This window comes from Oncorhynchus kisutch, linkage group LG21 (genome assembly GCF_002021735.2).
Source record: "Oncorhynchus kisutch isolate 150728-3 linkage group LG21, Okis_V2, whole genome shotgun sequence".
Lineage (NCBI taxonomy): Eukaryota > Metazoa > Chordata > Actinopteri > Salmoniformes > Salmonidae > Oncorhynchus > Oncorhynchus kisutch.
The window spans coordinates 23116827-23130572 of NC_034194.2; the positions used below are offsets into that span (position 1 = coordinate 23116827).

Sequence of the window (13746 nt, forward strand, 5' to 3'; positions counted from 1 at the left end):
ACAATTTCAAACAATATCAAACAATTTCACAACAATACACACAATACACACAAATCTAAAGTAAAGGAATGGAACTAAGAATATATACATATTTGGACGAGCAATGTCAGAGCGGCATAGACTAAAATACAGTAGAATAGAATAGAATACAGTATATACATTTGAGATGAGTAATGCAAAATATGCAAACATTATTAATGTTCCATTGTTAAAGTGGCCAGTGACTTCAAGTCTATGTATATAGGACAGCAGCCTCTAAGGTGTTACTGTTGACTATTTAACAGTCTGGTGAACTTGAGATAGAAGCTGTTTTTCAGTCTATAGGTCCCAGCTTTGATGCACATATACTGACCTCGTCTTCTGGATGATAGCGGGGTGAAGAAGTAGTGGCTCGGGTTGTTGTTGTACTTAAAGATATTTTTGGTCTTCCTGTGACATTGGGTGCTGTAGGTGTCCTGGAGGGCAGTTAGTTTGCCCCCCCCCCCCCCAGTGATGCGTTGGGCAGACTGCACCACCCTTTGGAGAGCCCTGCAGTTGCGGGCGGTGCAGTTGCCGTACCAGGCGGTGATACAGCCCGACAGGATGCTCTCAATTGTGCATCAGTAAAAGTGTGTGAGGGTTTTAGGTGCCAAGCCAAATTTCTTCAGCCTCCTGAGTTTGAAGAGGCTCTGTTGCGCCTTCTTCCCCACACTGTCTGTGTGGGTGGACCATTTCAGTTTGTCAGTGATGTGTACGCTGAGGAAATTGAAGCTTACAGTACTAGTCAAAAGTTTGGACACGCCGACTCATTCAAGGGCTTTTCTTCATTTGTACTATTTTCTACATTGTAGAATAATAGTGAAGACATCAAAACTATGACATACACATAAGGAATCATGCAGTAACCAAAAAGTGTTAAACAAATCAAATATATTTCAGATTTCAGATTCATCAAAGTAGCCACCCTTTGCAATAATGATAGCTTTGCACACTCTTGGCATTCTCTCAACCAGATTCACCTGGAATGATTTTCCAACAGTCTTGAAGGTGTTCCCAAATATCCTTTAGTAGTGATCAGATTTCCACTGGTCTAATGTCCATTGCTTGTGTTTCTTGGCCCAAGCAAGTCTCTTATTATTATTATTATCCAGCAATTCGACCATGAAGGCCTGATTCATGCAGTCTCCTCTGAACAGCTGATGTTGAGATGTGTCTGTTACTTGGACTCTGTGAAGCATTTATCTGGGCTGCAATTTTTGAGGCTGGTAACTAATGAACTTATCCTCTGCAGCAGAGGTAACTCTGGGTCTTCCTCTACCGTGACGGATTTTCCGAATTGACTGACCTTCACGTCTTAAATTAAATTAAATTAAATCAAATTAATGACTGTTGTTTCTCTTTGCTTATTTGAGCTGTTCTTGCCATAATATGGTCTTTTACCAAAAAGGGTTATCTTCTGTATACTATCCCTGCCTTGTCACATCACAACTGATTGGCTCAAACGCATTAAGAAGGAAAGAAAATCCACAAATGAACTTTTAACAAGGCAGCCCTGTTAATTGAAATGCATTCCAAGTGACACCCTCATGAAGCTGGTTGAGAGAATGACAATAGTGTGAAAGTTGTCATCAAGGCAAAGGGTGGCTACTTTGAAGAATCTGAAATAGAAAATATATTTTGATTTGTTTAACACTTTTTTGGTTACTACATGATTCCATATGTGTTATTTCATAGTTTTGATGTCTTCACTATTATTCTACAATGTAGAAAATAGTAAAAATGAAGACAAACTCTTGAAGTTGTAGGTGTGTCCAAACTTTTGGCTGATACTGTATATACAGTGCCTTCGAAAAGTTCAGACCCTTTGACTTATTCCACATATTTCTCATTAATCTACACATCAATACCTTCTAATGACAAAGCAAAAATAGGTTTTTTGAATTTTTTGCAAATGTAATAAAAAAATAAAAAAATGGAAATATAACATTTACATAAGTATTCAGACCCTTTAGTCAGTACTTTGTTGAAACACCTTTGGCAGCGGTTACAACATAGCATCATACCCAAGAAGACTCTACAAGCAGCTTGGCACACCTGTATTTGGGGAGTTTCTCCCATTCGTCTCTGCAGATCCTCTCAAGCTCTGTCAGGTTGCTGCACAGCTATTTTCAGGTCTCTCCAGAGATATTTTATCGGGTTCAAGTCCGGGCTCTGGCTGGGCCACTCAAGGACGCTCAGAGACTTGTCCCGAAGGCACTCCTGCATTGTCTTGGCTGTGTGTTTAGGGTTGTTGTCCTGTTGGAAATTGAACCTTCACTCCGGTCTGAGGTCCTGAGCACTCTGGAGCAGGTTTTCATCAAGGATCTCTCTATACTTTGCTCCATTCATCCATCCTGATTAGTCTCCCAGTCCTTGCTGCTGAAAAACATCACCACAGCATGATGCTGCCACCACCATGCTTCACCTTAGGGATGGTGACAGGCTTCCGCCAGACATGACGCTTGGCATTCAGGCTAAAAGAGTTCGATCTTGGTTTTATCAGACCAGAGAATCTTGTTTCTCATGGTCTGAGAGTCTTTATGTGCCTTTTGGCAAACTTCAAGCAGACTGTCATGTGCCTTTTAATGAGGAGTGTCTTCTCTCTGGCCACTCTACCATAAAGGCCTGATTGGTAGAGTGCTGCAGAGATGGTTGTCCTTCGGGAAGTTTCTCCCATCTCCACAGAGGAACTCTGTTGGAGCAGAGGAAGGGGTTTGTCAACAGGGGGGGTTTAGCAGTTCATCTGCTGGCATGCAGGCAGCACAGTTCACTCTTCATTCAAGGCGTCCCACCAGTGCCTCGCAGTCCCCGCTGTCACCCTGCGGGGGGACCCGTGAAAATACGCTATGCTACTGCTCAGACTTTTTACTTATTGAAGTGTTACATTTGAATTGAATTTGAGATTGTGTTGTAAATTCCAAAGTAGACCACTGAGTATGACTGTCAAATAGGTAACTATAAGTGTCAAAAGGGATGTTCTCTCTTTTCCCAAAGTGTTCTGGAGTCCGTCTTCAGCTGGCAGATGACATGGAGACACGACCTGAGTCAGGTTAGTGCAAAGACACACACACACACACACACACACAGATTGACTGGGACTGAAATAGGTTCCTGGTACTGTCGCAAAAACAGTGCTATGATGAAACTGGCTCTCATGAGGACTGTCAAAAGGAAAGGAAGACCCAGAGTTACCTCTGCTACAGAGGATACGTTCATTAGAGTTACCAGCCTCAGAAGATGCAGCCCAAATAAATGCTTCACAGAGTTCAAGTAACAGACGCATCTCAACATCAACTGTTCAGAGGAGACTGTGTGAATCAGGCCTTCATGGTCTAATTGCTGCAAAGAAACCACCACTAAAGGATACTAATAATAAGAAGAGACTTGCTTGGGCCAAGAAACACAAGCAATGGACATTAGACCAGTGGAAATCTGTCCCAGCTGTGTCTTTGTGAGGTTCCTGTGTGGTTCCTATGCATGTGTGGTTCCTACTGTGAAGCATGGAGGAAGAGGTGTGGGGGTGCTTTGCTGATGACAAGGTCGGTGATTTATTTAGAATTCAAAGCACACTTAACCAGCATGGCTACCACAGCATTCTGCAGCAACATGCCATTCCATCTGGTTTGCGCTTAGTGGGGCTATCATTGTTTTTCAACAGAACAATGATCCAACACACATCCAGGCTGTGTAAGGGCTATTTGACCAAGAAGGAGAGTGATGGAGCTCTGCATCAGATTACCTGGCCTCCACAATCACCCGACCTCAACCCAATTGAGATAGTTTGGGATGAGTTAGACTGCAAAGTGAAGGAAAAGCAGCCAACAAGTGCTCAGCACATGTGGGAACTCGTTCAAGACTGTTGAAAAAGCATTCCAGGTGATGCTGATTGAGAATGCCAAGAGCGTGCAAAGCTGTCATCAAGGCTACTTTGAATAATCTAAAATCTAAAATATGTTTTGATTTGTTTAACACTTTTTTGGTTAGTGCATGATTCCATATGTTATTTTATAGTTTTGATGTCTTCACTATTATTCTACAATGTAGAAAATAGTCCAAATAAAGAAAAACCCTTGAATGTGGTTGTGTGTTCAAACATTTGACTGGAACTGTATGTGGAATTTAATGTCTCTACCAATAATTTACATGAACGTTGTGCATGCTTATCTAAGGTTAGGAGTCAGAACCTAACATGGTAGTATATGCAAACTTTACTTATTGTTTTACCAGCCCGTCTGTCTGTCTGTCTGTGTGTGTGTGTGTGTGTGTGTGTGTGTGTGTGTGTGTGTGTGTGTGTGTGTGTGTGTGTGTGTGTGTGTGTGTGTGTGTGTGTGTGTGTGTGTGTGTGTGTGTGTGTGTGTGTGTGTGTGTGTGTGTGTGTGTGTGTGTGTGTGTGTGTGTGCTTTGTGAGTTAGATTAAAAGTGTTGTGAGCCGTCTGACCAGAACAGTTGGTTTGGCTCCACATGAGTCCCTCAGGAACAGTGAAACATCTGCACTATCTGCCACTGTTTCAAATCAATAATTATCCCTGTCTTCAGTGTGAAACACGCAGGGAGTAAATATAACCAAACAAAACTAAAACTGGAGAATTGATTTGGAATGGCTAGTTTGAAACAGATGGAAGTGTGTATGCGTGCCTGCGTGTTGTGCGTGAGTAGACAGGGTTAATTAGCGAGCAGGCAGAGATCCTATCTTTTTTTTTTACAGGGACAGTTTCTTCACTGTGTCACTGTTGTCCCATGCTGTGCCACACTTGCTAGGGCACCTGTCTTGTCTCCGATGCTAATACTGTTTACTTTTCTCTGCGTGACAGAGCCAAGTCAGCATCAACACACACACACACACACACAATTTTCTGTGTGATCATATGACAGCAAGCTACTGCCCTGTTTAGGCCTGTACTTTGTTGTTGACTCATTCTTTATTCGTTATTTTATTATTAGTTGATCCCACTGACTGGAAATCTCTTCTACGTGGGATACCTGTTCTAAGTTGGCAGCAAACAAACAGTGAGCTACAAGGCCTTTTTAGCCCTGAAGGAGAGAAAGAAAGCCACTTGACCCTGTTCTAAACATGTTTGTGATAAATATTGAGCTAACGCGCTAGGCTCTGTGTTTGCCCATTCTTCCAGTTAGAAATTAGATGTCTAGATAGACCTATTTGTAGTCAGAAAGCGAGATACTTGTTTGACAATGCGCTAGTTGGCCTTATTCTTCGAGCCAGAGTGTAAGAGATACGCGGCCCTGTTTGGTCATATTACACGTGTCAGTAGTATATTACTGGACTGCATCACTTCCTTCTATTTTGCCTTGCCCGTCACCCCTCTCTGTGTTCTTTGTGATAAACAGTCCACTGTAACACTTGGCCCAGCTTGGCCCCATGTTTTGTGACAGAGAGTGAGCTACTTGGTCCTGGTTGGCTCCTGTTGCTTGTCAGTACACTCAGAAAGAAAATGTGCTTTTTAGAACCTAAAAAGGTTATTTAGCTGTCCCCATAGGAGAACCCTTTGAAGAACCCTTTTGGTTCCAGGTAGAACCCTGGAACTTTGGAACACTTTTTCTAAGAGTGTAGTAAAGAACTCACCCCATTTGCCCTGTGTTAGTCTCTCTCTCTCTCCCCCTCTCCCTCTCTCTCTCCCCATTGCTCTTTCTCCCTCTCTTTCTCTCTCTCTCGCTGACGACCATGTCTTATCTCTCCTCCGTAATCATACAGAGAAGACAAGGGAAGACAGTCGGTCCCAGAGAAAGATAAATGAATGACCCTGTATGGATAATACATCAATTCCAGTGGAAAGCCGGGAGAAGAACATGTGCAACACTTACGTCAGCGGTAGAGAGAGAAAACGGGAATGGTGTGTTCATAAAACATTTATTCAGCACTTCTGTCTGGTGGATGGGAGCTATAGCATTTATCCCTATATACACAGCCTTACTGTGCCCCTAATCTTAGTTACCCAAAAGTACAATTCTTGTTTTCCTGAATTTTTATGATATAGGCCATTTTTACTTTGTGGCTGTGGAATCTAGTGGACACTGTTTATCATCCTCACAAGGACTTGAAAATCACGCACCAGTTTAAGCACCATCTTTGCCCAATCCTGATTTGTCCAAATAATCAAAGCCGAAAACCCTAAAACAGGAACTATTTCTGCTCGTAATCACATAATTCTACATGCCTCCGAGAATCTATCCACGAGAGATTATTGTAAGATGGGGAGGTGTGTTCACTTTAAGATGGGGAGGTGTGTTTATTTGTGCTGCCTGTGCCAGTCTCATTGGATTTGTGTTTTTATGAGTTGTATTTGTTTTTCCATACGGTGCACTATTACATTCTTTAATGATTTATGCGAGCAAACCTCCCACAGTTTTATCCTACATTATTACCCTGGATTTTGTATTGAGCTGTTTACCAACCAAACCAACAACATCAAATGTTATAGGTTGTGCATCAACATGTTGTCTTCAAATAGCCATAGTCTTCCTGCAGAAAATGAATAACTATTTTCCAGACAATTCAGTACTTGAGGCTTTACTGGTCCTGGGGAAACATATTGCTGATCATTTGTCCCTGTCTTAGAAATCCTGCCCAGTGAACCTGTGGTTCAGGGTCTTTTGGGGGTCAGAGTGTGTGTCTGTGTGTGTGCGTGTGTCCGTGTGAGTGTGTCCCTCTGGGTCACGGTGTCCCTGAGGTGCCGTTGACCTGAGGGTGTGTATGAGTACAGGATCATTGACTAGGACAGAAATAGCAGCCAACTGATTCAATCAGCAGTCTTGATCTAATTTTAGTGCACGGTCTTAACTCTGTGTGAGTGTGTTTGTTGAGGTTGGGGGTAGGGAGTAAAGGTGTGTGTAAAAACTCCTTGTCCTAAAAAATGTTAATGGAGATTGTACTTCACATACAAAACCAATGTATCCAAAGTCAGTCTGTCATTTTTCTATGATAACAGAACATCCAGTTTATCATACATCCCCTGTGCGACCACATCAGAGTGAAAACAGCAGGTTCAGAAAGGACATCCAAACTAATTCAACTGAACAACTAATAAGTCACAAAATCAATTACTCAGCCCTCAATTAGAAGCATAGCTTTAAAGTCATGGCCATCATGATTGGTCACACCCCTGACATCCCTAAATACCTTTTCTTTGAATTGGATGTTTTAGCTGTCAGGGAAGGGAGGAAAAGTCTCCAAACCTTTTTAATATGCCACCAGTAGAACAGGTTTAAATTGATTCAAATTCACTCATTTGAAATCCATTTTATCACAGGGAAAAAGGGAGAGAAAAAAGTTTTCAATTTGTCAAGATGTTGCCAACAGGAACTCTATCCATGATTTAATTTTTTTACCTTCCTAGAATTGCTTCCTATTGGCATATTTCTCCTTTTTACAACTTCCATGGGGGCTTCCCACTTGGGACAGACGTCAAATCAATGTCTATTCCACGTCATTTAATATTATTACGTTACAGCCTTATTCTAAAATGGATTAAATCGTTTTTCCGCCCCTCATCATTCTACACGCAATACCCCATAATGACAAAGCAGAAACAGGTTTTTAGACATTTTTGCAAAAAAATAATAATATTACATTTACATAAGTATTCAGACCCTACTACTATACTCAGTACTTTGTTGACACACCTTTGGCTGCAATTAGAGCATAGAGTCATTTTGGGTATGATGCTACAAGCTTGGCACACCTGTATTTGGGGAGTTTCTCCCATTCTTCTCTGCAGATCCTCTCAAGCTCTGTCAGGGTGGATGGGGAGCGTTGCTGCAGAGCTATTTTCAGTTCTCTCCAGAGATGTTAATGTCCGGGCTCTGTCTGGGCCACCTAAGGACATTCAGAGACTTGTCCCGAAGCCACTCCTGCATTGTATTGGCTGTGTGCTTAGGATCTCTCTGTACTTTGCTCTGTTCATCTTTCCCTCAATCCTGACTAGTTTCACAGTCCTTGCCTCTGATAAACATCCCCACAGCATGATGCTGCCACCACCATGCTTCACCGTAGGAATGGTGCCAAGTTTCCTTCAGACGTGACGCTTGGCATTCAGACCAAAGAGTTCAATCTTGGGTTCAGCAGACCAGAGAATCCTGTTTCTCATAGTCTGACAGTCTTTAGTTGCCTTTTGGCATACTCCAAGTGGGCTGTCATGTGCCTTTTACTGAGGAGTGGCTTCCATTTTGGCACTCTACAATAAAGGCCTGATTTTTGGAGTGCTGCAGAGATGTTTGTCCTTCTGGAAGGTTCTCCCATCTCCACAGAGGAACTCTAGACCTCTGTCAGAGCTCTAGGAAGAGACTTGGTGGTTCCAACCACCACTTGGTGGTTCTTCCATTTAAGAATGATGGAGGCCACTGTGTTCTTGGGGACCTTCAATGCTGCAGAAATGTTTTGGTACCCTTCACCATATCTGTACATCAACACAGTCCTGTCTTGGCACTCTATGGACAATTCCTTTGACCTCGTGGCTTAGTTTTTGCTTAGTTTTTGCCATGCACTGTCAATTGTGGGACCTTATATAGACATGTGTGTGCCTTTCCAAATCATGTCCAATCAATTTAATTTACCACAGGTGGCCTCAACTTTCTAATACCTGTTTTCACCTTGTCATTATAGGATATTGTGTGTAGATTGCTGAGGATTTATTATTTTTTAAATCCATTTTAGGCCAGCTTCCTGGAGTCGTTTCTTCACTGTTGAGACTGGTGTTTTGCAGGTACTATTTAATGAAGCTGCCAGTTGAGGACTTCTGAGGCATCTGTTTCTCAAACTAGACACTCTAATGTACTTGTCCTCTTGCTTAGTTGTGCACCGGGGCCTCCCACTCCTCTTTCTATTCTGGTTAGAGACAGTTCTAGAGCCATAGATCTTGTTCTATGAAGGGAGTAGTACACAGCATTGTACCAGATCTTCAGTTTCTTGGCAATTTTTTGCATGAAATAACCTTCATTTCTCAGAAAAATAATAGACAGACGAGTTTCAAAAGAAAGTTCTTTGTTTCTGGGCATTTGGAGCCTGTAATCGAACCCACAAATGCTGATGCTCCAGATACTCAACTAGTCTAAAGAAGGCCAGTTTTATTGCTTCTTTAATCAGAACATCAGTTTTCAGCTTGGCCAACATATTTGCAAAAGGGTTTTCTAATGATCAATTAGCCTTTTAAAATGATAAACTTGGATTAGCTAACACAATGTGCCCTTGGAACACAGGAGTGATGCTTGCTGATAATGCGCCTCTTTACACCTATGTAGATTTTCCATAAAAAATCAGTAATTTCCAGCTACAATAGTCATTTACATCATTAACAGTGGACAAAATATGTACTTTTCTTCCAAAAACAAGGACATTTCTAAGTGACCCCAAACTTTTGAACAGTAGTGTATATACTGAACAATTAGGCATATTTGGGCAGATTTGATACAACATTTTGAACAGAAATGTATTATATTTTACCAGATCGAATGTGTTATATTCTCCTACAATAATTTCACATTTCCACAAACTTCAACGTGTTTCCTTTAAAATGGTATCAAGAATATGCATATTCTTACTTCATATTCTTACTGCAAAACACAGCTTAGCTTGTTGCTAATCAACCTGGCGTGTCAGATAAAAATAAATAAAAAAGCTTTACAGCAAAAGCTATCCAAGCGTTTACGTTAGGACATCTCTCTCAGCAGACAAAACATTACAAACAGCTAGCAGCAAAGTAGATTGGTCACGAAAGTCAGAAAAGCAATAAAATGAATCACTTACCTTTGATGATCTTCAGATGTTTTCACTCACGAGACACCCAGTTACACAATAAATGTTCCTTTTGTTCGATAAAGATTTATCTCCAAAAACCTCCATTTGGTTGGCGCGTTTTGTTCAGAAATACACAGACTCGTGCAGGTCATGACGGGCAGACTAAATTTCCAAATAGTATCCGTAAAGTTCATAGAAACATGTCAAACGTTTTTTATAATCAATCCTCAGGTTGTTTTTACAATAAATAATCAATAATATTTAAACCGGACCGTAGCTTTTTCAATAGGAGAGAGAGAGAAAATCAAATCAAATCAGAGAGAAAATGTCCAAGCTGTTGTGCATGCAAAACTCTGCTGGCACCCAGCCATCCACTGACACGATCTGATCCTTCATGCTCATTTTTCAGAATAAAAGCCTGAAACTATGTCTAAAGACTGTTCACACCATGTGGAAGCCATAGGGAACGGAATCTGGTTGATATCCCTTTAAATGGAGGCATGCAATGGAACAGGGAGATTCGTTTCTCTTAGGCACTTCCTTGTTGGATTTTAGGTTTTCGCCTGCAATATCAGTTCTGTTATACTCACAGACAATATTTTGACAGTTTTGGAAACTTTAGAGTGTTTTATATCCTAATCTGACAATGATATGCATATTCTCGATTCTGGGCCTGAGAAATAGGCAGTTTCATCTGGGTACGTTTTTCATCCAAACATCAAAATACTGCCCTTACACTCAACAGGTTAAGCTTTCTGCCCATAAAGATATGTCTATGTCCTGGGAAATGTCCTTGTTACTTACAACGTCATGCTAATCACATTAGCGCACATTAGCTCAAACATCCCGAGGGTGAGACGCCGATCTGTAGAGATCTTTAAGAGGTTTAATACAGGATAACTGAAATCCGTTTTAACTCATTTCTACCAGCATGTCACATGTGCAACTAGAGAAAAAAAACCTCTAGAACACCTTGACTCCACAAACAGAGACGTGAATCATTCTACTCGACTCTGACGCTCGTCAGATGTGGCAGGGCTTATAAACTATCACGGATTACAAAGGGAACCCCAGCCACGAGCTGACAAGTGACGCGAGCTAACCATACGAGCTAAAAGCATTTGAAGTTCACTTCGAGGCAAGCAACACGGAATCATGCATGAGAGTACCAGATTTTCCGAACGACTGTGTGATCACATTCTCCATAGTTGATGTGAGTAAGCCCTTAAACAGGTTACCATTCACAATGCCACAGGGCCAGATGGATTACCAGGATGCGTACTCAGAGCATGCACTGACCAGATGGCAAGTGTCTATCATTTTCACCCTCTCCCTGACCCAGTCTGTAATACCTAAATGTTTCAAGCAGACCAGAATAGTCCCAGGGCCCAAGAACACCAAGGTAACCTGCCTAAGTGATTACCGCCCCGTAGCACTCCAATCTGTAGCCATGAAATGCTTTGAAAGGCTGGTCTTGGCTCACGTCAACACCATCGTCCCAGAAACCCTGGACCCACTCCAATTCGCATACCGCAGATCCACAGATGACGCAAATCTCTATTGCATTCCACACTGTCCTTTCCTACCTGGACAAAAGGAACACATACAGTTGAAGTCGGAAGCTTACATACACTTAAGCTCGTTTTTCAACTACTCCACCTATTTTTCGTGAACAAACTATAGTTTTGGGAAGTCGGTTAGGACATCTACTTTGTGCATGAAACAAGTCATTTTTCCAACAATTGTTTACAGACAGATTATTTCACTTACAATTCACTGTATCACAATTCCAATGGATCAGAAGTTACATACACTAAGTTGACTGTATCTTTAAACAGCTTGGAAAATTCCAGAAAATTATGTCATGGCTTTAGAAGCTTCTGATAGGCTAATTGACATAATTTGAGTCAATTGGAGGTGTACCTGTGAATGTATTTCAAGGCCTACCTTCAAATTCAGTGCCTCTTTGCTTGACATCATGGGAAAATCAAAAGAAATCAGCCAAGAACTCAGAATTCTTTTTTGTGGACCTCCACAAGTATGGTTCATCCTTGGGAGCAATTTCCAAACGCCTGAAGGTGCCACGTTCATCTGTACAAACAATAGTACGCAAGGATAAATACCATGGGACCACGCAGCCATCATACCGCTCAGGAAGGAGACGCTTTCTGTCTCCCAGAGATTCATGTATTTTGGTGTGAATAGTGCAAATCAATCCCAGAACAACAGCAAGGAACATGGTGAAGATGCTGGAGGAAGCAGGTACAAAAGTATCTATATCCACAGTAAAACAAGTCCTATATCGACATAACATGAAAGGCCGCTCAGCTAGGAAGAAAACCGCCATAAAAAGCCAGACTACGGTTTGCTGCACATGGGGACAAAGATCGTACTTTTTGAAGAAATGTCCTCTGGTCTGATGAAACAGAAATAGAACTGTTTGGCCATAATGACCATCTTTTGTTTGTTGGAAAGAAGGGGATGCTTGCAAGCTGAAGAGCACCATCCCAACCGTGAAGCACGGGGGTGGCAGCATTATGTTGTGGGTGTTCTTTGCTGCTGGAGGGACTGCCGCACTTCACAAAATAGATGGCATCATGAGGGAGGAAAATTATGTAGATATATTGAAGCAACATCTCAAGACATCAGTCAGGAAGTTAAAGCTTGGTCGCAAAATGGGTCTTCTAAATGGACAATGACTCCAAGCATACTTCCAAAGTTGTGGCAAAATGGCTTAACGACAACAAAGTCAAGGTATTGGAGTGGCAACAAAGCCCTGACCTCAATCCTACAGAACATTTGAGGGCAGAACTGAAAACGTGTGTTAACAAGGAGGCCTGCAAACCTGACTCTGTCAGGAGAAATGGGCCAAAATTCCCCCAACTTATTGTGGGTAGCTTGTGGAAGGCTACCCGAAATGTTTGACCCAAGTTAAACAATTTAAAGGCAATGCTACCAAATACTAATTGAGTGTATGTAACCTTCTGACCCACTGAGAATGTGATGAAATAAATAAAAGCTGAAATAAATCATTCTCTCTACTATTATTCTGACATTTCACATTCTTAAAATGAAGTGGTAATCCTAACCGACCAAAGACAGGGAATTGTTACTAGGATTAAATGTAAGGAATTGTGAAAAACTGAGTTTAAATGTATTTGGCTAAGGTGTATGTAGACGTCCAACTTCAACTGTATGTGTGAATGCTGTTCTTTGACTACAGCTCAGCAATCAACACCATTGTGCCCTCAAAGCTCATCGCTAAGCTAAGGACCCTGGGACTGAACACTTCCCTCTGCAACTGGATCCTGGACTTCCTGACGGGCTGCCCCAGGTGGTGAGGGTGGTCAACAACACATCCGCCACGCTGACCTTCAACGATGGTAGGCCTGATCAATGACGACAATGAGACAGCCTATATGGAGGAGATCAGAGACCTGACAGTGTGGTGCCAGGACAACAATCCCTCAATGTGAGCAAGACAAAGAAGATGACTGTGGACTACAGGAAAAGGAAGGCAGAGCACTTTACTCATGCATACATGTATATATTACCTAAATTACCTCGATAAACCCGTACCACTGCACATTGATTCGGTACCGGGTACTCCTTCAACAGTGGGGCAAATAAATTCATTAAAAATCCTACAATGTGATTTTCTGGATTTTCTTTCTCATTTTGTCTGTCATAGTTGAAGTGTACCTATGATGAAAATTACAGGCCTCTCTCATCTTTTTAAGTGGGAGAACTTGCACAATTGGTGGCTGACTAAATACTTTTTTGCCCCACTGTATATAGACTCGTTTTTGTTACTGTACATTATTTTGTTGATAGTTTTTTCTGTTTATTTAGCAAATATTTTGTACTTCTTTTTTACAACGTTGCATTGTTGGTTAAGGGCTCATAAGTAAGCATTTCATGGTTATATTCAGTGCATGTGACAAATAAAATTGTATTTGAAATAGATGAGGTGTCGACTG

General features: G+C 41.6%; 1 protein-coding gene across 2 annotated transcripts in view; it reads left to right on the plus strand.

Moving 5' to 3' along the window:
* The window catches only part of LOC109866717 (spermatogenesis-associated protein 7), a 55550-nt gene that overhangs the window by 30839 nt on the left and 10965 nt on the right, over positions 1–13746 (plus strand). For both annotated transcript variants that reach the window (XM_020455524.2, XM_020455522.2), the window contains exon 9: positions 3013–3067. In XM_020455524.2, coding sequence (XP_020311113.1) covers positions 3013–3067 — 55 coding nt within the window. The remainder of the gene's footprint in view (positions 1–3012; positions 3068–13746) is intronic.